Source organism: Panicum virgatum, chromosome 7N, assembly GCF_016808335.1.
Source record: "Panicum virgatum strain AP13 chromosome 7N, P.virgatum_v5, whole genome shotgun sequence".
NCBI lineage: Eukaryota > Viridiplantae > Streptophyta > Magnoliopsida > Poales > Poaceae > Panicum > Panicum virgatum.
In genome coordinates, this window is record NC_053151.1 from 44,713,058 (window position 1) to 44,739,207 (window position 26,150).

At 49.1% G+C, this 26,150-nt stretch overlaps 5 protein-coding genes across 19 annotated transcripts; 1 reads left to right on the top strand and 4 right to left on the bottom strand.

Moving 5' to 3' along the window:
• Positions 1-8,355: 8,355 nt before the first annotated feature.
• On the bottom strand, positions 8,356-12,784 carry LOC120681917. The gene is made up of 3 exons (XM_039963597.1): positions 12,251-12,784; positions 9,072-9,171; positions 8,356-8,756 (listed from the first exon to the last, which is right to left on the bottom strand). The coding sequence occupies exons 1-2, from the start codon at positions 12,687-12,689 to the stop codon at positions 9,104-9,106; spliced, it is 507 nt and encodes a 168-aa protein (XP_039819531.1). The 5' UTR covers positions 12,690-12,784; the 3' UTR covers positions 8,356-8,756; positions 9,072-9,103.
• Positions 12,785-12,875: 91 nt separating this feature from the next.
• LOC120681914 lies at positions 12,876-16,502 on the top strand. Of its 6 annotated transcripts, none has more exons than XM_039963591.1 (5): positions 12,876-13,136; positions 13,482-13,684; positions 14,778-14,987; positions 15,101-15,243; positions 15,666-16,382. In XM_039963591.1, the coding sequence occupies exons 2-5, from the start codon at positions 13,482-13,484 to the stop codon at positions 15,851-15,853; spliced, it is 744 nt and encodes a 247-aa protein (XP_039819525.1). In that variant the 5' UTR covers positions 12,876-13,136; the 3' UTR covers positions 15,854-16,382. The 6 variants fall into 6 exon arrangements, with proteins under 6 accessions (XP_039819525.1, XP_039819523.1, XP_039819521.1 ...); XM_039963589.1 differs by having other exon boundaries at positions 12,879-13,136; positions 14,772-14,987; positions 15,666-16,160; XM_039963587.1 differs by lacking the exon at positions 12,876-13,136 and adding an exon at positions 13,352-13,384 and having other exon boundaries at positions 14,772-14,987; positions 15,666-16,502.
• On the bottom strand, positions 16,309-18,840 carry LOC120681916 (putative RNA methyltransferase At5g10620). Of its 9 annotated transcripts, XR_005678134.1 has the most exons (8): positions 18,600-18,837; positions 18,258-18,397; positions 18,000-18,142; positions 17,665-17,731; positions 17,465-17,542; positions 17,167-17,319; positions 16,809-16,939; positions 16,309-16,702 (listed from the first exon to the last, which is right to left on the bottom strand). XR_005678134.1 is itself a non-coding variant. In XM_039963596.1 (5 exons), exons 1-5 carry the CDS (start codon positions 18,679-18,681, stop codon positions 17,498-17,500), a joined length of 477 nt encoding a protein of 158 aa, XP_039819530.1. In that variant the 5' UTR covers positions 18,682-18,836; the 3' UTR covers positions 17,323-17,497. The 9 variants fall into 9 exon arrangements, 2 of the variants coding, with proteins under 2 accessions (XP_039819530.1, XP_039819529.1); XR_005678135.1 differs by lacking the exon at positions 17,167-17,319; XR_005678137.1 differs by lacking the exons at positions 17,167-17,319; positions 17,465-17,542 and having other exon boundaries at positions 16,309-16,690; positions 18,600-18,840.
• A 285-nt stretch (positions 18,841-19,125) lies between these two features.
• LOC120681915 (probable plastid-lipid-associated protein 8, chloroplastic) lies at positions 19,126-20,676 on the bottom strand. The gene is made up of 4 exons (XM_039963594.1): positions 20,442-20,676; positions 20,086-20,209; positions 19,649-19,825; positions 19,126-19,547 (listed from the first exon to the last, which is right to left on the bottom strand). Exons 1-4 carry the CDS (start codon positions 20,613-20,615, stop codon positions 19,357-19,359), a joined length of 666 nt encoding a protein of 221 aa, XP_039819528.1. The 5' UTR covers positions 20,616-20,676; the 3' UTR covers positions 19,126-19,356.
• Positions 20,677-21,037: 361 nt separating this feature from the next.
• Positions 21,038-25,267, bottom strand: LOC120681912 (glycosyltransferase BC10-like). 2 transcript variants are annotated; one of them, XM_039963582.1, is made up of 11 exons: positions 25,081-25,267; positions 24,259-24,715; positions 23,333-23,431; positions 23,094-23,194; positions 22,938-22,949; positions 22,662-22,752; positions 22,476-22,556; positions 21,931-21,993; positions 21,708-21,830; positions 21,568-21,606; positions 21,038-21,485 (listed from the first exon to the last, which is right to left on the bottom strand). In XM_039963582.1, exons 2-11 carry the CDS (start codon positions 24,610-24,612, stop codon positions 21,357-21,359), a joined length of 1,092 nt encoding a protein of 363 aa, XP_039819516.1. In that variant the 5' UTR covers positions 24,613-24,715; positions 25,081-25,267; the 3' UTR covers positions 21,038-21,356. The 2 variants fall into 2 exon arrangements, with proteins under 2 accessions (XP_039819516.1, XP_039819515.1); XM_039963581.1 differs by having other exon boundaries at positions 22,938-23,009; positions 25,081-25,266.
• Between the last annotated feature and the right edge of the window lie 883 nt (positions 25,268-26,150).

Genomic DNA, 26,150 nt, shown 5'->3' on the forward strand with positions numbered 1-26,150 from the left:
AAACGAAAAAGGCGAAGTCCTCACCAACGCTTGGAATATACAACAGCTACGTCGCTTCTATCCCTACAACTTCAAGTTTTTTGTACATTTGCTCGTACTCGCATTTTCAATTTCCCGAAGTAATAAAGTACGCTTTACTGGTTTATTTTTGGGAACCATCCGGGCCCTCGAAGGCTAGGATGTGCGCTAACTTTGAGGTACGCTCGGCTTTACCCTCGGCAAAGCCGAGCCTCCCTCGGGGGCTACTACGGGAGGAACCCCCGAACGTCTCCAAAAAGTCGCCAATGTTTTTCGAAATATTTCCGTCTCGACCTTAAGCTTCTCGTATCCTTGGAAAAAACGGACGCGAGGCGTAAGCAACTATGGTACGGGGCTGGCCGAGTCGTGGGGCCGCCTACGCCTCCGGGATACGGCACCCCCCTCACCACCCTACGCCTATGTTGCTTATGAACGCGAACTTCCTCGCAGATGTTTATCTAAGTCGCATACGAAGAACACGGAAATAAAGTAAAGAAATATAGGCTCGAACGCACAAGGCCTCGACGGGCCACACATTCAAATTACGAAAATAAAATCTCTTATATTCATAGGATGCGATTACAAAGCGCGACTATGATAAACACTAATCTATTTACATGGGCTTCGAGGCCCAGTTTTTCTACAGGCTACCATCCCCCCTTGCGGGCCCTCAGGGGCGTCGAATTCAGCGATGGGAGGGATGTCCGCTTCGAGCTTCTCGGCGAGGACGGTGGCAAACTCCTCCGCGGCTGCATCGGCTTCATCCATGATGACCGACGCGGCGTCCGTATCCGCATCATCGGGAACGACGTACCCCGACGACACCCTCTGGAGATCCATGAGGTAGTGTGTCGAGGCCACGGCGAGAGCCCGTAGGACACCGAGACGGACGGTGCTCTTGGCGTGTTCGGCAATCCGGCCACCTAGCGCGCGCAGGCAGCTGATCACCGAACTGCCCGAGACGGCACCCTCCCCCTCGAGCTCTTGACACACGCTCACGGCGGTTTGCTCCAGCTCAGCAAACTCCATCTGCGCCGCCGTGAGCGCGGTGTGGACCGCTTCCTTCGCCGCGGTCTCGTCCGCCACCTTCTGCCTCAGCTCTGAGCAAAGGAAACCAACGTCAGTTACGAAAAGTAACAAATCAATGAAAAATTGAAGGTACTCACCCGTGATGTTCCTCTGCGCTTCCTCCCTCTGGGCTCGAGCGGCCTCTACGAGTGAGGACAAGGAGGCTTCCTTCTCCTTAAGGGTAGCCCCCATGTTCTGGAGAGCCACCTCCTTCTCTTCGAGGGCCTCGCCCTGTTCCTGGAGGGTCCCGGTGAGCGCAACCACAGCTACCTCCCTGTGGAGGAGCTCGGCCTTCTGCTGCTCGAGCGTGGCGCTGAGACGCTGCAGCTCGGCGCTTTGCGCCTCAGCCTCCCGGGCTCTATCCTCAAGCGCCGTCCGAAGGCGCTGCGGCTCAGCAGCTTGTGCCTCGGCCTCCCGGGCCTTCTCCTCCGCCGCCGCCCTCTGGACATCCCGCTCACCAGCAACCCGCGCCAGCTCCTCCTCCAGCGCCTGCTGACGCGCTCCCAGATCCGCCATCTTCACGTTGGCATCAATGTTCTTGAGTACTAGCTCGGCGTTGTGCTGCCCGAGCCGGCTCAGCTGGGAGTACAGCCGGTTCATCTCGGCGCTCTTTTCACGCGAGATTTCCCTCAGCTGCTGCAAAGGGGAGGACGTGGGTGAAGACGCGTAAAAGTTAAACTGAATCCGAGCAATTTTCGGGGGGGGGGGGGAGTATTTACCTGGCTGACCTGGTAATCCGCATCCTGGTGAAGCGTAAAGGCGCGGTCGAGGGCTTGCAAGATCTCGCGACCCACGCCCATCTGCTTATTCCAGGCTTCCTCCTCCTCTTGCTCCTTGCGGAGGAACTCCGAGGGGACCCCGGACGGAACGATCGCCCCGAGATGGCCCCCCCCGGACATCCCCGCCTCGAGCATGCCCGCGCTGGCTGACGCGAACTCGGCGATGTGCGCGGCGGCGCTCGCCGCAGCAGCGGGGTCGATGTCCATCGAGTCCCCGTACTCCTCGCTGCTGTCTGGCAGCTCCACCACCGCCGTTACACCCCCTCGCGCCGTTGGCACAGGCGCTACCACGACAGTACCCTCGTCCCGGGCCTCCGCGGGCCCTGGGACGGGAGCTCCTTCCACCGTCGGCGCCTCTTGCGCCGCCTCCTCTGCGACGCCCTCGCCCTCGGCCCTCGGGGGCTCGAAGACGAGGGTCTCCTCCTCCACACGGTCGGCAGGGCGCTCCTGCGCGCCCCCGCCGGTCTCTCCTCCTGTGTCCGGTCGGGCGGCGCTGGCCGTGTTGCCCTGACCGGCCTCAACTTCAGTAACGGCAGGGGTGGCGCCGTCCGCACCACCCTGACCGGTCTCCCCGGCGTCGGCAGCCGGAACGGCTGCTTCGGCACCGCTCTGGCCGGCGCCATCCTCCTCCTCCTGTGCCCGAGCTTGCTGCGCCGCCTGGGCCCCTCGCGCCATGGCCTCCCGTAGCCTCGCGGCCGCCGCCTCGAGATCCACAGCAGGCGGAGGCTGCGGCGCTGTATGCGGCGTGCTTCGTGCCCCGGTCTTGAGAGCCTTGGCCGGGGCAAGCTGCACTGCATCCTTGGGGACGGCCCCGGGGCTGGAAATCGAAGAACACGAGCTGAGGACAACAGGATCGAGAAACCCACCAAACACGCAACAAAAACGAAAGCGAGGTCTGCTTACCCGGATCGAGCACTCATGCTCCGCTTCCTCGTGGCGCTTCTTCGGGACCGAGTCGCCGTGCCGCCCCTCGAAGACTGCCCCGAGGGCGCCCCCCTCGTGTCGGCCTGGTGACTCGAGGCTGCCAGCACGGATGACTCCTCGCCTTCCGCAGCCTCATCGCCACGGACCAGCGCCTGGGGCGCAGGCGTCTCCTCACCGGCCGCCAGAGGCGACGACCCCCGCTCAGCCCCCTCGAGGGATGGGTGCGCCGAGGCCTCTGCTATGGCCCTCGTCACCTCCGGCGCCACCGGCTCCCCCTCGTCGTCATCCCACAGGTAGAACGGCGGGGGGCTCGTGCCCGCTGCTTCCCCGTCGCTCCCCAGAGCGTGGTCCTCGGCATCCGAGGCCTCCTCCTCCTCCTCCTCCGAGGACTCGGGCGTGGCGGGCCGTGCTTTCCCCTCCACACGAGCAAGCTTGCACTCCTTGTCGTGCTTCGCCTTTCTCCTCCTCTTCCTCTCGGCCTTTGCCTCCATTGCGTCCTTCCGCCTTTTCATCTTCTCCGCGTGGAGACGATTGATTAGGCGTTGTTTCGGGACCGCGGGCCTCGAGGAGCCACACCTCAACCCCTGCAAAGCACGCCCGAGATAGGGTCAGGAAAAGGGGAGCATACAACATACAGCACATTCAAAATCAAAACTTACCAGAGAAATGTACCCCGGCTCGGGGCGCATCTTGATCCTCCAGAGATCCTCGGGATTTTGGAGGAAATCCGCCACCGCGTACTTCGCCCTCCGGGCGGTGGTGGTGTGGGAGAGGAGCTTGCTTGACGTTCTCGAGCCCTCAACCTGGCTCCCGGGAGTGAGCTGGAAGATCGGCAGCGCCCTCTCCACGAGAGGGATCACCCTCTGCCGGTGGAAGTTCGCGATGACAGCCGCCGCCGTCAACCCCTTCTTCGCCAAACGCGCCAGCGCGTCCGTGAGGCCCTCGAGCTTGTCCTGCTGTGCTGGGGGCGACACCCCCAATCCCACTTTGCCGGTCGCTCGCGGAGGACTCGGTTGGTGAACGCCGGGAGCGCGCCCCTGTAGTTCCGAAGGTAGAACTACCCTCGACTCCACCCGGCGTTATTCGTCGTCATCCTGCTGTGGATGTAGAGGTTCCTCCGGGAGTGGCGCACGTGGAACGTCAGGCCACCGGCGCGCGCGAACCGCCTCGGCTGGCCCCGCCCGCTCTCGACGAAGAGTTCACCGCGGAACAGATGGAATCCAGAGATCCCAGTGCACCTCTATCTCGAGGTACCCCTCGCAGACGGCGACGAAGACTGCCGCCTGCGAGATGGCGTTGGGGCTGAAGTTGTGCAGCTCCGCTCCGTAGTACTCGCACAAGGCCCTCATGAACCTACCGACGGGAACGCCGAAGACTCGCTCGTGGAGGCGCACGAAGCTCACGACGTAGCCTTGCGGGGGCTTCGGCTCGGTCTCGTCCGGATGTGGGGAAATCCACGCCGGCGCCCCCGAGTCGGTGATCCGCGGCAGCAGCCGGTCGGCGACCAACTGTTGCAGGACCGCCACGGTGGCGGAAGACTTCCCCCACGGCAAAGGCTCCTGGATGTCCGACATGTCTTCGATTCGAGGTGGGATGCGGGAATGAAGGCTGCGAAACGGCTAAGGTTCTCTCTCTCCTCCTTCTTCCTCCTTTTCGCTCTTGGCTACAGGTTCAGGATGCAGAGGAGGCGGAGAGGGCGGAGAGGGATGAAGGCAAATGGCCAGGTGAGCCCAAACAACCCATTCCTCTTCATTTTATTTCACCACGACGGGCGCATCCGCAGCCGCGGCCCAAATCTACCGCACTGAATGCGGTAGGTTTTGCTATCGCTGACGGATGGGCCCCACGACCGCGGAGTCTCCCACGCGCGCATGCAGCAATAAATGCGGCACGGTAACCGGCGGGCGCGGTGCGACTGTTGCGCTATCCCATCCATCAGCCGCCGCCCACGCTGCTTCGTCTGCCCGAGGCTGTCGCCTGAAAAGGCGCGCCCACACCGCACCACACAGATCGGGCCACGTCGCCCACCACCAGCGGAAGACCCGCGCGCATGACTCGCGACTCTGTGACGTTTCTGAATCACGACGGAATATTCCCTCGAGGGGTCTCTTTACCCTCGAAGGAATCACATTCCGAGGCCTTACTGATCAGGGGGTCGAAGCCTGGCCCTTCAGGGGGTTCGACAGGCGCCCCAGATCACCAGAGCCAGGGACTGCAGGGATGTGCCGTATAAGCTACCCTCGAACACGGAGTTCGAGAGATCCTACACAGTGTTCAAGGCCAGTCGAGGGTGCCTAGAAGGGGGATCCCATCGAGGGAGAGCATCGAGCCCTCGGACCCTATCGAATGGGTCCGAGCCCCGCCTAGCGAACCCTCGCGAGCGCTTTATAGGACGTGTCTATGGACCACGAGCCGACCCCTATCGAACGGGGCACAGACGTCCGCTTGAACAACCCGCTAATAGCTCACTGAAGCAGCCATAGCTCGCGGCCCGGGCATGGGTAGCATGGTGCGCTTCACACCTCCTCCCTGCGGAAGGGCGACGAGGGTCGTAATCGAAGTCGAGGGTTCCCCTGAACGCCCTCATACAGGCCTGGGCTCGGGGGCTCCTCGCACACCACGGTTCAAAACCACACCCTCGAATAAATCGACAACCGTCACTTATGAAGCTCCACGTGTAAACCGAACCCACCGCTATTAGCGTACGTTCCCCTAACCGCTAAGCTGAACGTCGGGTCGCTGTACCAGCACTAAGAGTGCCGAGGCCGGCTGAAAATGTGCCGATGCCGGCTGAAAAAGACGCTGGACGGCCATCCCAGTAAAGCTACCCAGCGGGACAACGTTTATAGCCCTTGGACGAGCACAAACTCTCCTCCAAGGCCTCGGGGGCTACAGCCGCGGGTGCGCTGACGCGCCCCCGCGAAGGTGACTTCACACATATTCGAGGGTCGTGACTCTATGTACACCCCTATACCCTCAGTGATCCTCCCCGCAGAGGAGGAAGGGAACTTTATTGCTCAATGCAAATAGAGATTACAAAGGGTCACCGGCGCGAAGCCATCGAAAGATACAAACACGTTGCCACCTACGTGGCAATTTTCCCTGTCTTGGGGAGGAGCGCGCGACGAAGAAAGGCACCGAGCCCCTAGCTGACGCAACAGCGAGGCTGCTAGGGATGCGAGAAGCGGCCCCCAGACCTCACGGGTCCAGCAGGACGCTCTCCTCGCAAGCCTTCTTCTAGCGTCTCCTCCACCGAAGACCACGCGGGGGGTCGAGCTGGCGAACAGCGCCCTCCGCACCATCTCCCCGAGAGCAACCTTGTCGCCGGGGGGGGGGGGACGATGCGAAAAATAGCCGCCGGACCTGGCGCCAGTGCCCCGGTCAGGCGTCTCCACCCCCCTTCAGGCCAGGGGACATCGCAGAAGCATGACCCCACGGGCCCAATGCTCTTATGCTGATCCCACTGAGCCTGGGGGATGGAGCGCACGCCCACTCCGGTCTTCCCCTACCGCTCGCAAGCATTCTTCTAGCGCCAAAAGCATAAAAAAGCCGGGCCACCCCATCTGGGGGTCGGTCATAAAAAGGCAAAGGAAACATTACAAGATTTAGGCAATGCTGGAAGAAAGAGTTGGGAGGCTGGAGAAGGGGAACCCCACGACCCCTATTTATAGCTGCGCCGGGCACAAAGTTTCAAGCTTGTCAAAGAGCGGAGGCTTGTATCGCCCATGACGAAGCGGCGCTCCACGAGCAAAGGATGTCCTCGGTCCCCGCGCCGAGACATGACCAAGCAAAATAAAGCGGAGCTGATCCCCTGGACGCTAAGCGGTGCAGCATCGGCTCTGGCCGGATGCCCTCGAACGGCGCACCGTAAAGCGACCAGGAACGCCGGGGCCAATGCCCTACGTGCGGGACAGCGCGATGGGAGCACCAGCTGCCAAGCAGCGGGCGCTACCATCACCCTGGCCCCCCTCAGCGCGCGGACACATCTTGTCCTTCAAACAAACAAACAAACAAAGAGGCGCGCGCCTCGAAGCACTCCTCCCACGGGCGTACTACCCCGACCGGTGAGTTGTCACATCCGCCGGGCTGGCGCTCAGGCACGTCTAGCGGGTGCGCGACATTGACTGATCACGTCAAAAGGGAGATCCCCGAATTACCCTTTGGCCGAACCCACTGATTCAACCAAAGCCTCGGGGGCTACTGTCGGGTATCACAATTAGGGACACCCTAATCGGGGTACTAAGATCGCTCCAAAAACACAAAACACCTGTTAAAGTAACTGGGCCCACAAAGGCCCACGACCTGCCTCCCATTCGGAAGAAAGGAAGGGACTCAAAGAAGCCCAGCGGGCGGCCCATTCGCATCCCCCTCGAACCCGCGGAACGATCTCCGCCTCGCTCGAGGGTCCCTCTCGGGCCCGCCGGACAACCTCCGCCTCGCTCGAGGGTAGCGGATCTGCCCTCGAGCAGGTGACTTATCTCCGCCTCGCTCGAGGGTAGCGGATCCGCCCTCGAGCGGGTGACTTATCTCCGCCTCGCTCGAGGCCGTCTCTCGGCACAAGGGACAAACGGCCCCGCCGCCCAACCGACCGCCGTACGAAGGCATTAAAGGCCAGCCACTCCGCCACGGCTTAAAGGACGGGCGGCGTCAGACTGCCACTCCCACAGTGGATGTGACCGGGGTCCCCATCCGCTGACTCCGGTCACCATTCCGCCATCCCGGATGCTGTAGCAGTGCATTGGGACCTGCACTTGGAACAAGATGGGCTCGGCACTGCTCCCATCACTATTCTGCCGACGCCGACCATCCGGACTCGCCTCCCACTGGAGAAGGGGTCCGGGACTTCCACGTGTCCCCCGGACCTTCTAGTGTGCACGCCCGCACTCCCACCAGGGGGTCCGGGACAGTCACGCGCCATTACTACCGCTAGTCCACAGGGCCCACTACACACCACCACCACGCCGCCTGCGGGACACTGCAGGACGACCGGCGCGATCTTCACAGGACCAAGGACAATGTCCAGGACGACTGCGACGCGCGCCGCCTTCCCACAGTGTACTTCCTACAGTGTTCGACCACTGTACCCGCGATTCAGGGGAAAACGACGACTTCCGCGCCCTACACTCGTGTACGGCGCCCCCTCCTTGTGACTATAAAAGGAGGAGGCGGACCCCCTTTTAGCCTCTCTGGGCTCTAACTGGACTCTAGGCTGCTGGCTAGTTAGTCTCTCTCTGGTTTCTATCTCCCAAGAGAACTCTCAGCACTACTGAGCACTCATCTCAACCGACTCCGCTCTTAGCAGAGACTTGGAAGCTTCCCTCCCGCTCTCGCCTGTATCCCCTACTACAAGCACTCTGGGTGCAAGATAATACAGTGCCCTCGCACACCCCCTTTGCTGGACGTACGGCCCCGCGGCCGGAACCAGGATAAACCATGCATTACTGTGATTGCCTCTTGCATCATCATCTGGGACAAGGAAACACGCAGCATTTACTAGTTGAGATACAAGCCCCCAGGTCGGGACACCGACGGTTACCACTTGATGAAAAATAAGAGTCCAAGACCAGAAACATTTGAGCGGCAAAAACTGCGACCTCAGTACGAAAGAACACACAACCAAATGGACCTTACACTGTTACACATCGAGACCTGTCATGTGCCGCAAGGGTTCAAGCCCAGCGCATGTTTTTATTCAAAAGGAAAAACATGGTACTAAGACTATTACATCAAGCATCGCAGCTACTGAGAATCTTACCCCATGTTCAGGTGCTAGCGCACCGGGTTCTGCGAAATACAAAGGATTACATTCGTGGCTTTTGCCTGGCAGTGCGCAAGCATCATATTCCAGCGAAGAGATGAAAGAGGGGGGTGGGTGGGGGGTGGGATTCATTGTAGCTGGGCTCCCTAGCTTCTATATGTACAACCATCAGTGGTGTTTCACAGCTCCGAGCTGCCACCGCTTGGAGCCTACACAACAAAAATATCAGCCCAGATTAGAGTTAATAACTCATCATACTATTTGTAGGTGCATTTCAACTGCAGTGTTAGAAAGTTCTTCTTTATAACAGGAAGCCACTTCAGAAAGTTAGCTAAAATGTTAATATTTTGCTGCTAAAGAGCAAAATTGTTTTGGGATATGTTAAGCATGGGTGAAAATTATGGTGGTAAACTGTTTCAAAAAATGCTAAGCATGTGCAAAATTATGGCCTCAAAATGCAGCCATGGTATAAAAACAAAGTGACTACCAAATATTTATATTTACTTGACTAAAGAAAATCTTACCCTGGGTAGACTGGTAAAGTAGCATTGGTGGATTAGCTTTCCTCATCATCAGTTTGAGTAGCATCGTTTCTTGGTCTCATTACAGGATGTGGAAATTTTCCTTCGAAGAATATATTTTTTTAGAAAAAATAATGCTGAGAGTATAAGAAAATGAAGAACCAATTGCAATCTAGAATAACATAAATAGTGGTGGTCTAAGTGCAGAGACAAGAATAATACTAAGATACAAACCAAAACAATCACTCAACCCTGACAAGTTGTCAAACAAGCAATCTTTACTGGTAATAAATTGAAATATGCCCCAAGTGCCTAAGGTTGTTAGCTCAGTTGGTCTGGGCGCAACCAGCGGCACCAGCAGGTGGGGGGTTCGAACCCCCACCGGGGTGGATTTCCCCCGCCTGCGGAAAAAAACCCTCCTCGCTGTGCTCTTGATGACTTGGGCTGGTGTAGTCAGCCTGGGCCCGGTCCGGTGGGTAACGGTCCCAAGAACGTGGCACCAGACCCAGTGGGCTGAGTTGTCAGCTTGGGCCCGGCCCGTTGGGTAACGGTCCCAGGAACGTGGCACCAGACCCAAGATCAAGAGCCGGGGTTCGGGGGGTTTTCTCGGCCGGGGTCAACTTGGCCTCTTCTTAATATAATGCCGCAGGGGCGGTCTTTCCCCTGCCCGGTCGAGTTTTTTTATTTTAAAATATGCCCCAAGTCCTACATGCAACAAGAACTACTAACCAACCCAAGTACCCAACCCAATTGAAGAAAGCAAGATCAATTCAAGACAACAAAACCACTATCATCTTAGTATCTTACCGACAATTTGCGCTTAGCTCATCCCACATGGCACTGAAAGCGCAGCCTGCTCAATCAAAAACATTTCTGGTCCAATATACAATTTGTACCTAACCAAGATCAATCCAAGCTAACCAAACCACTACCATCTTAATATATTACCAATAACTTGCACATAGCTCATCCCAGGTGGCACTGAAAGCACTACCTGCCCAATCAAAACATTTTCTGGCCCAATCACAGTCACACAGATCGAGGTACGTAGCCACGATCCACGCCCCGGGATCTTTCGTTTCGGATCGGGATCAGGATCGATCCATACTTAAGACGGATCGATGCTTGGGATGGTACTGGGGACGTCGTCCCATTCGTCGAGGGTACCTGCGGCGAGCGCGTAGGGCGGCGGGCGCAGAGCGGAGGTAGGGTGGCGACGGCAGCGTCCGGGGCAGGCGCACGTGGGAGGAGAGCGCAGAGGCACAGCTTCGACGGGCGCAGTTCCGACGAGCGCGCAGGGCAGCGGCATAGAGGCGGCGGAGCGGCGGCCAAAGCAAGAGCGAGTCGAGCCTTCGAGAAAGGTTGCAGAAGGGGACGACGAAGCAGGAAGGAAGGGGCGATTGTTTCTTTTTTCTTTTCCGACTGCACAGTAACGCATTATATGGGCCAATTGGGTCTTAAATTTAGTGGGCCGTGTTTACAATTTTAGGAGTTTGACCACATCAACTGATTCATTCTAATTTCACTAGAAAAACTAATTCAATCTAATATACACGTTTAATTTTGTTCATGACTCAATTCAATCTAAAATCATAATAATATAAACGCTTATGTAAATAATTCTTTCTTGGATCACGATTCTCATTTTATATCTATGCTACAGGTACATCGTCCCAATTATCTGAGGATCGTGTTCCACTTTTCATACCAATCGTTCCGAAGAGGTATACCCCTCTATGAACCGGGAACTTAAAATTGTCGATCCACGTTCCACGTACCACGTTCCTCGTAACTACGTACCGGGAACATTTGTGACTGTGGGCCCAATACAGTTCACATTTTGGACCTAGGAGAACGCTCTGGATGGCTTTGACACCCAAGAAAATAATATTCTGTCAAGATTGACCCCAACAAAAAACAATTCATTTCAACGGGCCTGGCTAATTTACGGGCGACCGGACGAAGCGCTCCGTCCGGTCGCGGTCCTCCACCCCATCATCAGTCGCTCCATACACATAGTCTGTACTCCTAGTTTGTACATGATTTTATTTGCAAATATATAACAAAATTTCCAGCATTCAAACCAACCAATTTCTTCAATTCTCATTTTGAATCAGCAACCATTAAAATTCTAGAAACTAAGAGTGATATAAATCACCCCACCATGCTTTGTTGCCAGCAACTTGAAAGACCAAATAGGATGATTGAGTATGCTACTGCAGGAAATATGTAGTCCACATAAATGAACATGTACGGGAAGGAACACTGCTTTGGGTTCCTGACATAGCTCTGCTTTATAAATTAAATATTAAGTGTCATGTATCTAGGGGTAGTAATGGGCCATGGCCCTAATGCTCTCTTCACAATCCTACATGGCCCTTTATTTTTTTAGCTCAAAATTGAATAAGATTAGAGCCTGATCCTTTTAGGGTCCGGCCCTTAGATTATGTAGGCAAAAAATTAAGGCCCTTGATGTATCGATAAACCTTTCAATGCAAAATTGGGTGCAATAATTTTATTTCATGAAAACTTATGAGGATATAAAACAAACATGCCTAGGAAGCTAACCAGCTAGAGAATCATAACATCATGCATGCAAAAAAGCTAAGGAACCTCTGTTCACAAAACAAAAGTAATGGGGAAAAAAGATCATCATCTGCTGCTTAAGCTTGTTTGTCCAGCAAAGCAGGAAAAGAAATGAGAATACCACAGGCAAAGTAGTAACATGAAAATAGGATACTACAACTAATAAACATTTGTTGTTTTTATACCTCAGAATTCAGGCTAATCAAGTATGAATAAAGATCGTGTTTCTTTATATGTCTCAGAACCTATCATTACAATACGACTGAACATGTTTCATACTAGTGGAATAACCGATACACCAAAGGAATGCCATTGTTATGACTCATAAATGAAGTGCCAAATCTCCACTGTGAACATCTCATCAGGATTGCCATGATATACTAATTACCATCTTGCACGGTTCAGCATAATATCCAGATGTATACACTAAACGTGCAGACATAAATACCCAAAATTTCAAGCACAACTTCCAAACACCCCCACACGGCCACACAAAAGTTCCGAATCTACTATGATTCACCGGAGAATCAACAATAGAACGCTAAACGCATCATCATTCCGCAAACAAAATGAAATGGTACCTTAATCCATCTCACCTTCCACAAAGTACGCCGCGGACGGCCACCCTCGCACGGTGGTGAAGCTCATCGCCTCCTCAGCAGTCATCGCCGGGGCACCCCTCGCGGTGTATACGGCCCCGCCGAGGAGGTCGGCCACCCCGAGCGGCCGCGGCATCGGCGGCACCCAGTAGGATGCCCCCGGCACGAAGGGGAGCCAGTAGGGCGCCGCCCGCCGCACGAGCACCCCGTGGATGGCGTCCTCCAGGCGCCGCAACCCCCTCTGCGCCTGCACCTTGGCGGAGTCGCCCGCGCCTCCCCCTCCGGATGAAGAGGACGGGGACTCCTCGGAGAGGTCGATCTCGACGAACTCCACCTTTGCCGACAGGGCACGGGAGGGGCGGAAGCGGAAGGCAGAGGAGGGGCCCGCCGCGGCGCGGGCCACGGTTAGGGTTCGCGCCGCGAGGAGGCGAGCCATGGTTTGCGAGAGCGTAGCCGCGGATGGATTTCGATGGCGCTAATGGAAAGGTCGAGAGGGGACGCGAGAGCGAGACGAAGCCACGAAGGGGACGGAGATAGTTGCGCTACCACCGATGACGTGTAGCCTTCCCATTTGCTGCTATTTGGACCGTGGGTCCCGTGTGCCAGTGAGACATATGGTGTCATCGGTTTCACGGAGTCAAGGGCCCCACTCTTCTTCCCCCAAGCCTTTGCAGGCTCCGCCCCACCTCCATCATCGACGGCCACGTCTCCGTCCAGATCCAGGCAGCTGGCATCCTTCCATAGTTCCGCCGCAGCTCCCCCCTGCCGCCTCTCTTCCTTCTCCTCCTGCAGGTATCCTTGTCGCCCTCGTCCCCGCTCGATTGCAGCCGAGTGGAGATCCATCCAGACTTGTGTTGATTTCTTCTTCTCCTGACTCCTGCCGGTGAGGATGCCCTAGCTTTGCCTGGATTAATTGTTCCTTCTGTTCTACAAAAACTCATCTTCTCCTCCTGTCAGACACTGAATCCAAATGTCTTCGATCAAAAATAGTTTTTTCCCATTATGAATCCAAAATTCAGTTTTCTTTCTGGATTTGAATCCACTTTTTTTTGCGAATGGTGGAGTAGTGATACCGCCCTTTATTTTTCTGAAAGACAGAATTGAGAAGCCCCCATGACCTCGCCCGCCACTGTGATCTTCGTAGCATCGTTTATTCCTATTGAAAACCTCCTGTAATTTGTGCTGCCTTCTGACGATACTGCTGTTGCTGCTGGTGATAATAATCCAGATGGCCGATCCGAATGGCCCCGCTACTTCTCCGATGGTCACGTATCCCTTCTACCCCGCTGGGGCGTTTCCCCAGCAAGCCGGGGATGATCAGGCTCAGGGCCCGGGGATATATGCCATACAGCAGAATCAACTAGCAGCGCCAATGGGAATGGGGTGTTATGCTCCAACTACACTCGTACCGCTCACTTACAAGATCCCAATGTAAGTTGTTACCTTCTGGTACTGAACAATCTGCTACATTTTCCAGTTTCTTGTGTAGTTCCCTTCTGCTAATGAACAATCTGCTACATTTACCAGTTTCATGTGTTCATATTTGGATTGCTGAGGCTATTTGCATGCCGTAGTAGTAGTCATCATATTCTGTCCGTGCAAGTCATATGCGTTTATAGAATTATGCTTTTGAAATTCTTGGACACTTTTTGGGTGGCTGTATGGGACTTGTGTGGTAAGAGATCGCAAAATCTATGTTGAAAACTTGAGATCCAAGTGCTGTTTTCCCCATTGTCCTGGGTAGAGGTTCATAAAAGCATGCTCAGGAGCTGCAGTGCATAACCAGTGTTACTTCAAGAATGACGATATCCTTATATATTCATTTGAATTATACATACTGGATAGGCAAATAGGATCTATTTCAGGCTAGCGGCAATCTTGGATATCCAGAAAGCAGTGAATCAACTTTTGCTAGTGTAACTTTTCCCATGAATTCATTCACATGGCACTTTGTTGATCAAGTAACGGTGATTGCTGATTAACTCGTCAACTTGACATGTAGAAAAATCTCTCTGCTGTAGCAATGTGAACGACCCCATCCATCTCTCTTATTTATCTAGGGACTTTAACATGCAGAACAGAAGTAAGGCGGAATATATATTGATATTTACTTCAGTCCTAAAGTAATCTATAATTTTTTTATCACTATGACTGTATGGACTTGACATTTGATATTAGTGACTAGTGACTAATTTGATTGAGAATACCACAAAGCAAATGTCTTTGCATAATTTTCTCTCAGCTAAGTTTTATGTGAACATTGCCTAAGTGCTTTTGATGCTGGAAGCTAGAATGAAACTACAGAGGAGATGAAAGGCCTAGTTAGAGAATATTGAGTATCTAAAGAAAATTTTTGTTGTGAGAATGATAGGGTCCATGTAGTTTTCTACTATGTTCTTGCATTCTTCATGTTGATTTGAATATTTGAGAGTCAGGGGGTACTTAGGATCAGTGCAAAGCATTATTAATTTATGGCCCCTCCAATTGCTTGCTTATTTCTGCTCTTTTGTGCTTGAAGGGAAAGTGTCGGTGCTCCGGCTGGTGAAGAGAATGTACAGAATGCTGGGCAGCAAAATGGACCTCAAAGACAAGTTGTTGTGAGGAGGTTTCACTTTGCTTTTCAGCTTGACTTGGCCCTGATCATCAAACTAGCAGCAGTGGTCTTTCTGTTTAGCCAAGAAGGCTCAAAACAAAGGCTGTTTCTTCTCATACTGTTTGCCTCATTGATTTACTTGTGAGTACTCATTTCTCCTCCAAAATACTTTATGCTTTTCCACAGTTTGCTCTTCATTCCTTGTATGGCCTATATCGCGCTGTTAGGTAATTTCGTTGTTCCGTGTCCTGCAGATATCAAACTGGAGCAATCACACCTTTTGTAAGATGGCTTCAGCGAGCAGGAGGTGTGGCCGCTCGTCCACCACAGGCTCCTGCTCGAGTGGAGAATCGTGCTCCTCTACCTGCCCAGAATGATGCCAATGGCCAACCCAATGGTAGTTTCCACATACTTCTCTCTGTATTGTCTGTGTGCTATGCATGAATATTCAACATATTGCAACACCAAATTCACTTTTTAGTGATATCAATATTGTAAGCTTCCTTTTCACTACTATCTGCTCTTCGATGGGAGGTTCACACAAACAACAGTAGCAAGTGCATCAGAAAATAAATTTGTAATGGGCCACAGTGAGCACCAATGAATGATGCAGATGTTAAAGCTGTCTAATGTTTGTCATGTTGATTTCTGTTTTGACAATGGCGCTTCATGTTTAAGCGATCAGTTTATATATCTTTTCATTTGTCAACAAGCACCAAGCCACCAACAATAAATCATATTTCTTGTTGTCTTAAGGAAATGTTGATGGATAACTACTCTATTTCTAATTGTTTTTGCTTTTTGGGGAAAATCTTGCAGATCCTGCAAACCCTGATCAAGCTGCAGAGAATCAGGAACCAGGGGCTGCAGCTGGTAATGAGAACCCACAAGCAGCGGAGGGAGAAGGCAACCAGCGCAATTGGTTTGGAGGCATATTGAAAGAGGTCCAGCTGGTTGTTGTTGGGTTTGTTGCATCACTTCTCCCTGGGTTTCAGCACAATGATTAGGCCTCATCTCGTCACTGGAATAAAGTTATCGGCAGTGATATAGTTATTGTGACATAGGGAGAAAAGAAACAATTATATCAAACGGCTAAAAAACTTCTGTTTAAGTGTATACATCAATGTGTGGTTGTTGTTAATGTTGTTTTGTCTCATTTGCTTATGTTCTCGTTGGTGGTACATTTGTTGTAGAGCTTGAACTTATCTTGGGATAATGGCAGTTCAATGTAAAGAGTAGCCTGACGCCCTATCAGAGAAACAGACTATTATTTGTGTTAGCAGAAACATGGGATGCTTGCACACAAGCACAGTAAGTTTCTGTTGTAAACAATCAGAAACATGAAGGATGCAAGAGAATCTTCAGGGCTGAAACCTCGGATTTATGACATGGGAATCACACCCAGGGGGACAGAGATGTTCCCTTGTTCAAACAGAAAACTAGCAGATGATTCATGTTAGAGTGAAATAAAGCCATTATTACCATTTTGTTGATAAATCAATACAGTCTGCTGTGCAGGCATACATTCAGCTCCAAGACAGGATTTTCTGTGTTTTGTTCCCTTGTTTTGAATTTGTAACACCACAGATTGATAAGAGATGTCTGTTCTCTGCTCATTCTCTATGTTCACAATAGAAGAGGAACTAAATCCAGTGACATGTTTGATCTTGATTTTAGCTGTTCTTGTCTGCCATTCTCTTCGCAGGGTGTGTGCCATTCTTTTTGCAAAACTTCACTTGCAGATGGCATATGTTCCTTGGTAAGGCTGCACGAGGCCTTTCTTTGAAGCATGCAGCAACCAGTAAATAACCTAGCAAATTTTCATCTTGTCTGTACCGTCCATGCTGCGCTGGAAACTGACATACATCAGTCGAAGAACATGCTAAGTAAACCATTTTGGAGAATTTGGGGTTCTGTATATGAATAAGGAAAAATACAATTATGAATCCTTGAACGCTGCACCTGAAAATTTATGCATGCACAGTCTTCCATATTCCCAGTTCTTCATCTTTACAAATAGCAGTGGATGATGATGAGATGAGAACACATTAGCTTAATGGTGATACTTCTGTCCTTTTATTATAGTCCATGCCCTGCAAATTAATGTAATACCTAATGAACGACCAGTCAAATTCAACAGCAAGTAATTACTGATAGATATGCATCGGGCATTGCTGTTTCAGTATCCAGAAAGAAAGCCTATGTTGCATGGTTTTTAAATGGCAGTGCTACATTGTGCCTATCTCGGACCATACGGGAGTTTGCTCCACAGAAACTATGTTCAAGTGCAGAAATGGCATCAGATAGGCTAATTGCTTACCTGTAGAGCTGCTCCATTAGAACAATTAAAGCAACCTGGTGATTCAAAACTAATGAGGACAACCTAATGGTTGCATCTGCACGCTCTCGCACTTATACCCCAAGACCATATGGTCCACCAATACAAAATGTAAGCCTTGATGAATGATGATCCCTATAAGATACGGGAAACATTTATTGATGCCTGATAGAAATTTCCAGCAGTTTGAGAAGAGGTCACGGAAATTTCAATCGCAACAATTGATGATTAAAGAATAGCTCAGTTATGATGAACAAAGAGGCAGAGCCACAGAACATACTGTGTTGCCAGCATCCCCGATCAGATCAGCTACCTACTCAGATATGACATCATTCCCGTTTTCATCCAACACAACTACCTAACCATATACACTAACATCAGGCACTGAACAAAGCCATATGAAGATAGGGGATTAGGGGCGAAGGGAGAATTTACAACAGCACAAATATGAGCTAAGGATAAAAAGGCAGGGAAACATACAAAATCTTCAGGTTTGAGTTGCTGCATCATAGCTGTGTCTTCTGCTTCAACTTGAACCTTAACATCACTGAAGAAAGCTTCAAAGGTCAGTATATACATCATAAGTGGGAATTATTTTTGGCTGTATGCACCATAAGAAAATCAGCTTCAGCTATGTTATGCGTAACATTAGTTGTCAAAAGCCAGCCTACTAATATCAGGAACAACCATACCATACAAAACACAGTATGATGTATGTGCATGCCGCACAAATTCATATTCACACTACAGCAAAAGATAGCCTCTAGCCATCTATTGTGTACCAACTACCGTCGTACAGAGTAACGATCGCCTACCTTGTAAGTTTTGGATTGGACCTGATAAGGGTGTCTTCAAAATCGCAGTAGTATCCGAGCTTCTCTTTGTATTCTTCAACAAGAAGCTGTGTCCCTCGAGACCTCTTCTTTCCAACCGTTAACAAACGCATAGGCATTGCCCTCTGCAAAGTGCAAACATGGGCATACAAACATCAAAAATCAAAATCACAAGCTTGATCAAATACATTTGGCCATTATAAGGCTACATGAATTAGAACTGAAGCTCAAGCTCTTCACTTCAGCAAGTTTCGCCTTATTCCGTAAAATGCAGGCTACATTTTCCTTGAGGAGAAATGGATCAAATGAATCGATGTAGCTAGAAAAGTCAATGCTTGCACTCTTTACCACAGATTGTCCCGAGTATTTGGATCTCCTGCCTGCATACAAAGGAAAAGTAGGACTTAAAAATGAAAATCAGAATCCTCGGCGAGTTAGAACTCAGAAAGTAATCGAGACCTGAACAGTAGTGAAGGCAACTATACATAATTTAGAGAAAAGAAAATACCAAGAGATAAGAACTCGAGAAGCAGCAAGAAGATATGGAGGCACACCGAGAGACGGAGTGATCCGAAATCTTACCAAGAGAAGGGGCGGGCGCGCCACGGTCCTTGCTCAGGGAGTGCTGGGCCCCACATATGCACCGGAACGGAGAGATGGCCATGGCGAAGAAGAGACAGAAGTAGGGGGAGACTGGGAGAGGCTCGCGAAGTCGTGGGGGGCGTACCCTGCCGGCGTCCCGGCCGTGTCTCAGCGGGGAAGAAGAGCAGCCTATCCGCAAAGGCGCGTGTAGGCTGGAGAGGCGTATTTCATGTGGTTAAGGTGACGTCACAGAAGGCGCTACTAGAGGTGGAAAACGTATATCTGTACAATGGCTTCAAAGGCTGCGAAGGAGACCTACATCCAACCTTGTCGAGTCCAGCAATACGCCTGAAGCAGTGAAGCCTCATCTGAAGCACTGGATCCTAGGATTATACACGAGCTGACGTTTTCTGCAAAAACACGTACTGTCTTCAATTGATAGAGCACGTTGATTTGGTTCATAATCCAGGTCTATCCGAATCTGAACTTAAAGCTGCCCACCCCTACCAACTATCAGAAGGATATGTCAACCAAAAATTCAAGTTCGAAATAAATCACTTAGTTGACAAAACATCATCGGTTGTACACTTGTCCAAAACGAGCCAGATAACGTTCTTTAGGTTACAATATGCAGGAAAACTGCCCCAAATTGGCTTCTGAATTTTACATGTGAAATCCTGAATACTACAATATTGTACAGACGAGCACACCCCTTGCGCTTGTGGTGTCGAGCACACCCCAGTGCACACATGTCGTTCTATCCTCGTCTGAGGAACACGAAAAGCGAGCCTCTAGACCCTTTCCCTAGTCTGATCTTCTCGTCGACATAAGTGATCTCCAGCTTGACCTCGCTCTCCCCACCATATTGGAACCCCAAGGAGCCTACCTTCAACTCTGGGGCCTCAAAGATGACCTGAATCCACTTACTGTCCAATACATTCAGCTTACCTGCATGATCGACATTGGAGAACATGAACAATTAAATCACAAAATTTCCTAGAAATTGATGCACTGTCCGCAAATCAATTAAAAAAATACTGTCAGTTTACCTTTCAACGATACTGCACCCTCGAGACCAAAGACGGAGAAGGACACCTTGTTCCTGACAACATCAGGGGCTTCCACCACCTGGATCATCTCATCAGTTTTGAATATCAGGCGGCCGAGGGGCGTCCGGTATAGCCCTCCTGGAGACGTTGGCACCGAGCAATACACAACCTCCCATTCTGGTCAATTAGGTGAATTGTGAAAACCAGTTAGGAAGATGGCACAGAGGCATGGATACGCTGTAATAACAACATGAAATGTAAAATGTAGCACATGCATGGATAATTAGCTTATGCTCGCATTGCTGCAAACTGCAAGCTTCACCTATGGGTCGTTCCAACATTTCTTTTCATTTTTTTAACGTTGTGTTAAGTGTCTGACAGTGGCACGCCAGATGGAAATATGACTGATTTGGGCTCACAAAGCATTTGATTATTACCTCCAAATATAAGTGGGGACTTGACGGGCTCGTCTATGCAGTACTTTCCAAGCTGCAGCGCGACATCAGCCACTTCCTGGTGCCCATCTTTAGGCAGCAACACTCCTCGGTCAGTTCCCTTCACCTATTGGTATCAAGTGACGAAATCGCATTTACCATTCCAAAAAAGCTGCAAACTTGCAACTAAAATACTCTGACCCTCCGAAGAAATCGTTTAAGAAGCGAACTAACTAAATTGCCCCTGGTGGTTCCTTGGCCTATATGTACGAATGGTATGCGAAATTGGAGAAGCAAAGCAACAACCATGAATCTGGAAATGGAGCAAGAAGCAAGAAATTAACTGGCGTCAGTGTTACCTTGGAGAGGATGGAGTCGACGAGCTCCGGCGGCGCCCGGACACCGGGGTCGGCGGCGAGGGAGCACCGGACGGACGGGAGCCACCGGCGGAACGGCCGGTGGAGAGGAGCAAGTGGGGGTGTGGTGGAGGAGAAGCGGAGGACAGGCGAGGCGGCCGCAGCGGAAGCGAACATGTTTCTCCTGTGTGTTTCGTGTGGTGATAGCTGGACCTCGTCCCTCTCTCCTATTTCTAATTTTCTTTTCTTTTTCTATAAAAAAAATCATGTGAGGTTTTCCCTTATCCCTTTTTGTGCCGAAACAACACCACCTGAATTATTTCATATTTTTTTAGTTTGCAGGACACAATATTTCTCACCCACCTGAACAATGACAACAACAAGAAAATCCTGACGTTCAAATGGATTTTTCCTCATACAAGACGAGGTTCATTATTCCACCGTCTATTTGCTGTTCCCACCGGTAATTTTACACGGCTGAAAAGCGCAACGCCACAAGGCCACATCCGAGAAAGCTGCTGTCAGCCACTCTGAATTGAGAACTCCACTGCATAGGTGTAATCTAGCTGTGGTTTGACAGTTGAACTGACAAAAAAAAATAGATCCAAGCTGACAGCGTATGAATAATCACGACCTCAGATTCTCATCCAATGGCTTTTCCTGTCACAATAAGCTCGATACACATCGCAAAAAACTGCAGCTAAAAATCAGGAGAAACTATGAAAAGCAACTAGAGCCTAAATGAGTGGCAATGGCTTTTCCTGGTAAATCTGGAGCCACACTGTTTCTGCCGCGAAAGCCTTTTTCCTCCACTATTGCTATGCCCAGCTACTGTTAATCAGTCTGCTATTTTGCTGTTCTCCAATGTACAAAGAATCCTATAATGATGTATACCCTATAACCTCCGGTCCGGGGAGCTCAAACAAGTGTATAATTCGAGAACAATGTCATGAGGTTGTTTATGGACTCAGGGTAGAACTTTCTCGCAAACAGGTAGCATGGTCTCTTTGCTCCGTTCCAGAGGCAAGGGTTCTCTGTAACCACTTTCTGCAAAGCAACGAGAAAACATTTAAGCACACTTGTGAATTTTATCCATCATTGTGGAGAAACAGGGGAAGAAGGGAGGTACCTGGCTATCACTAGTGACATGATAGCTCATGTCAATGGACTGCACCAGGATTAAGAAAAAAAGTTCGAATGTTAGAAAAGGAAGCTATGGGCAATGAACCACCTGGAAAATAAACATAAGATGAGCACACAAACACATACAGTTATATTTTTCAGAAGCTCGAAAGTGACATCCTGTGCCCGGTAAGCTTTCGGATGCCATTTTCCTTCAGACCAGTCAACATGGGTTACAGACCAATTAGCAATTCCATCTGGGTCCATCATCTGGTTGCCTCAAATGCAAATTTGCAATATCAGTAGTGCTGCAGGGGGTGTTACTGATGACAAATAAATTTCAGTATTTGAAAGATCATTGTGTACTGACATGGAATAATGTTGGCAAATAATGCTCATCAGCATAGCAGTTGCGACCGTCTTCCATCCCAGGCTGTAAACGGAATAAGAAATATGTTAACATTGATATCTATACATAATATGTAGCAGAGAATAATTGCCAGAGTCTAATGGGGTAAAACAAAGAAAAAAGGTGCACTATATCCATCATCCGTAACTTGTAAATTAGTTTTTGTAAAAAAAACTACAGTGGAATAGGACCGATACAAGGCCAAAGCTGTACTATGTGGCTTAGTTGAGATATACAAGATATTCCTTCATACAGCTGTACTAAAGGCCATTAACAACTGTAATCTCAAGGAAATAGATAATTCAATATCATCCAGTGACATATAAGGGCACCACATCCTGAAGTTTGAGGAAAACAAAATATAAAGAAAGAAAACAGAAATCTAGTTATATTGGGCATGTAAAGAAATCAATAGATGTTTTTTTGTGCCAAAACAGGACAAACATATACTATGAATTTGATCCTATACTGCGCAAAGAAAATAGTAATGAACTACAGCATCTTACCCTGCAATGAATCTTGAACTTAGTATAGTAAAGACTGTCTGCAACAATCATCAACGCATGTTGGCGCTTCACTGAGAACCACTGAAATAGTTATTACAAGTCAGAAGACACCATCCAATAAGAATGTCTGTTGGTAGATAAAAATATAAGTAAACATTCTGCACAATAAGAGAACTGTAAGCTTACCTGTGAACCCTTCCTGAAGTCTGACTCTGTAACCTCAGGTAACATATTCTGTGAATACCTAAAATTTCCATGTGGCCCAGGATCATAAAAGCTGACCGACAAATAAAAAAGAATGTAAGTTGAAAGTATATCAATGATATTACTGAGTCAATAAAAATGTATGAAAATAGAGAAGCAAGAAAATCATTGCAGAGATCAACTTTGTCATTCAATGTAAAAATAGTTTAAGAGTGAGCTCCAATAATAGTTAGATATGAATTCGAGATATAAACTTACCAGTCAATAAAACTGAGATTTATCCCCATCAGGTAGTCATACACATAGCCAAAATTGTGCAAAGGTACACAGCTTTAAACAGTTAAACACACACAGGAGTTGAGATCTGAAAGAATAAATTATGAAATAACAAGGGATGAAGGCAAACCATAATACCTGTCAGATAGCAAGACAAAATGCTGATTGTCAATGTCTTGTAAAGCATTTGCCAACAACCTCCTCTCAGCATCAACCATAGAAATTTGACCCCAGGTTACCTGCAATGATGACCATTCCACTTATCATTTAACCTGGGCCAGATGAGTTCTACACAATAAGTATCAATGTACAGAGCATAAGAAAAAAAAGATCGTCAAAAACATAATGCTATTTATGTGGAAGTACAAAATCATTACCTTTTCACTGTGTATCTCTCGACCAATAAATATGGGACTGACATGTTCTGGTTTCTCCCTTGAGGCATGCACATATATGGTATACTTTCCATCATGGCCCTGCAGAAATAACAGGAGGTCATGGAGAAACAAACTTTGAGCGAAAGATGATGACACAGAGGGTTATGATATTCCTTAAAAGATAGATGGACTTTGGCAATACCCATATTGGACCTTTAAATAAAATGCTCAGAAGGTAGCACTATTAACTATAACTCTTCCAAAATGAATGAAGTTATTATTGAGTTGCATGCACCGATCAGTTCAAGCCAAAAGTTTAAGCTGATGGGGAAAGGTGGGCAATTCACTTATATTCCAACACTTCCCCTCACGTGGAGGCTCCCTCAGGCCTCAGATGTGGAATAGGAGCGAGCAGCAATTATTTTATTTAATTGCGCTAACCAGAATTCAAACTCGAGACCTCTGGCTTTGATACCATATTGAGTTGCATGCACCGACCAGTTCAACCAAAAAGCTTAAGCTGATGGGAAAAGGTGGGCAATTCACTTATATTCCAACAATTATAATAAACAATCCTAAAAAAAGGTCTTCATACAGCATCATACAAAGAGTGACTTCAGGCTATACCACTATAGTAGTTACGCAATTCACGACTTGAAAGAATATCATAGTTGAATCAAGACCAAACTACCATCTTGCTTACATACCCATATTTACATCTTTAAATACCCATGTTGCACCTTTAAATAAAATGATCGTGAAATTTTCAAATATTTACATCATTCTTGTAGAAGTACCAATTTTTATTACTGTATCAATATGGTATAATATGCAAAGGCCAATATCAATTATCAAAGCTAATAATATGGCACAGAAAACTGACAAAATGCATGAATCTATCAAGAGCATAAACAAGGGATATGTACCTCAAAGAATTTTTCCCATAATCTTTCAAATGGCAAAGTTCCTGGAGTCAAGAACATGAAAGCTATTTTCGAACTCCTGGATTGAACAGGAGGTGTTGTTAGTATTTGTCTGAAAACAACACGTGAGGCTCTTTCTTCATCAGTCAATTCCCTGGCAGGCTCTGCAGGAAGCCAGTCTCTCATAGGAGACTTGTAATGTGGAGGAGGATATAGATATGCCCAGGCTATTGCAATGGCAATGAAAGCTGCAATGACAAGTATCCACACACGTCTTTTTGGAGAAGTTCTCTGGCGAGGAAGTGGAACGGCCTTCATATCCTTAATGCCTAACTGCCAAAATTGATGTAGCTTCATCTAATTAACATTCACACTTTCACAGTGAAGGCCTAACTCTCTGACTTGGCCAGAATTAGTGAAATGACCGGCAGATAATTTCCTTGGCCTTCTTCAAGTCTGCCTGCAAAAGTATAACAGTTCGATTGATCAAAATGACAGTAAGCTGCGCTGAAAATGCCGATAAAAAGGATACACAGAGGTGGGTGCCTTGGTCTGCTTAAGATCCGCTGATTATAAAAGATATGTGAGATAATTGTCCACCGCGCAGGAATTCAGTTACAATACATATGTGCCACGAAGCCAAGCAAGGGCGGACCCAGCATAGAACATGGGTGTACACCCGATAATTCTTGCAGACGAAATCGAAGTTAGTAGGTAATATATTGTAACTGGATTCAGATCCGAATACAAATAGTTTTGTTAGGGTTTGGGGTGCTCCGTGCATCCGTCTCGCACAGCAGAGGGAAAAAGAAGGGGCGGGCATACCTGGAGGATGCGCTCGTCGCCGGCAAAGGGCAGGGCGAAGACAGGACAAATGGCGCCGCCGCTCGCCCAGCCGTCGCCGCCAGGGAAGGAAGAGCAAGGGAGGAGAGAGTCCGAGAAGGGAAAGGTTCAAGAAACAGAGGGAGGAGATGAACTTGAGGCCTTGAGCGGAAAGGTTCATAAAACAGAGGGAAGAGGTGAACTTGGATCAGCCCTTTATGTCGTGCTCCTGCGTGAGCAAGTCGGGTCATTTTCTGCTCAAAAAAAAAAAGTCGGGTCATTTTGACCACCTCTTACTCCTTTTCTTCTAATAAAATTTGACAATAAAATCCTTACGTTTCTCTCCAAAGGTTTGGTTTGAAAAATATTATTTTTACTAGAACGTATTTGGCATAATCCAAAGTTTAAAATTAAAAAACTATGTTATCATGATTTTTTATTTCCCTTATTATTTACCAAAGTTTAGTTTTTTTGTGTTACGATCGAAAGTAATTATCATGGTTGTTGGTTCTCGTTCTAAATATAAAATTAGCATTTCTCTTTGGTGGCGTTTAGTCCTATTTTACCTTGATTTAATTGGCATTTTTTAATGGCAATGTGAATTATGAAACAAGATTTATGTTTGACGTGTAAGGATTTTGTCTCTTGTTCGTCCACAAAAGTTAGAACGGTAAAAAGAAGATCACCATTGAGGAAGAAAGAGAAAAGTAAGACCGGAAGAGGAGGACGATCGAATGGAACAGTGCAAATAAAAGTTCTAGGCACCAAAATGATATCCCACCATGTGTGACTGATGAAGAAGGGACTTGCAAATATAAGTAGTTTTAGCATTGTGCACATAAATTAAGGAGTCAGATAGCGTGACATGCCGTTGTTCCTTAACTTTCTCAGCTCGTTTGTTAGCCAAAACGCTTGAACACAGTAGTGTTCTCTGAGTTTGGGGTGGCGGGGCATCGCGTTCCCAGCAGGGAAAGATGTACCGTGAAATCCTCGAGTTGCAACGCACGATGTGTTGAGCCGATCAACCAACCCGGACAATCCCTCACGGTTAAAGCAACATGCTCCCGGCTCCC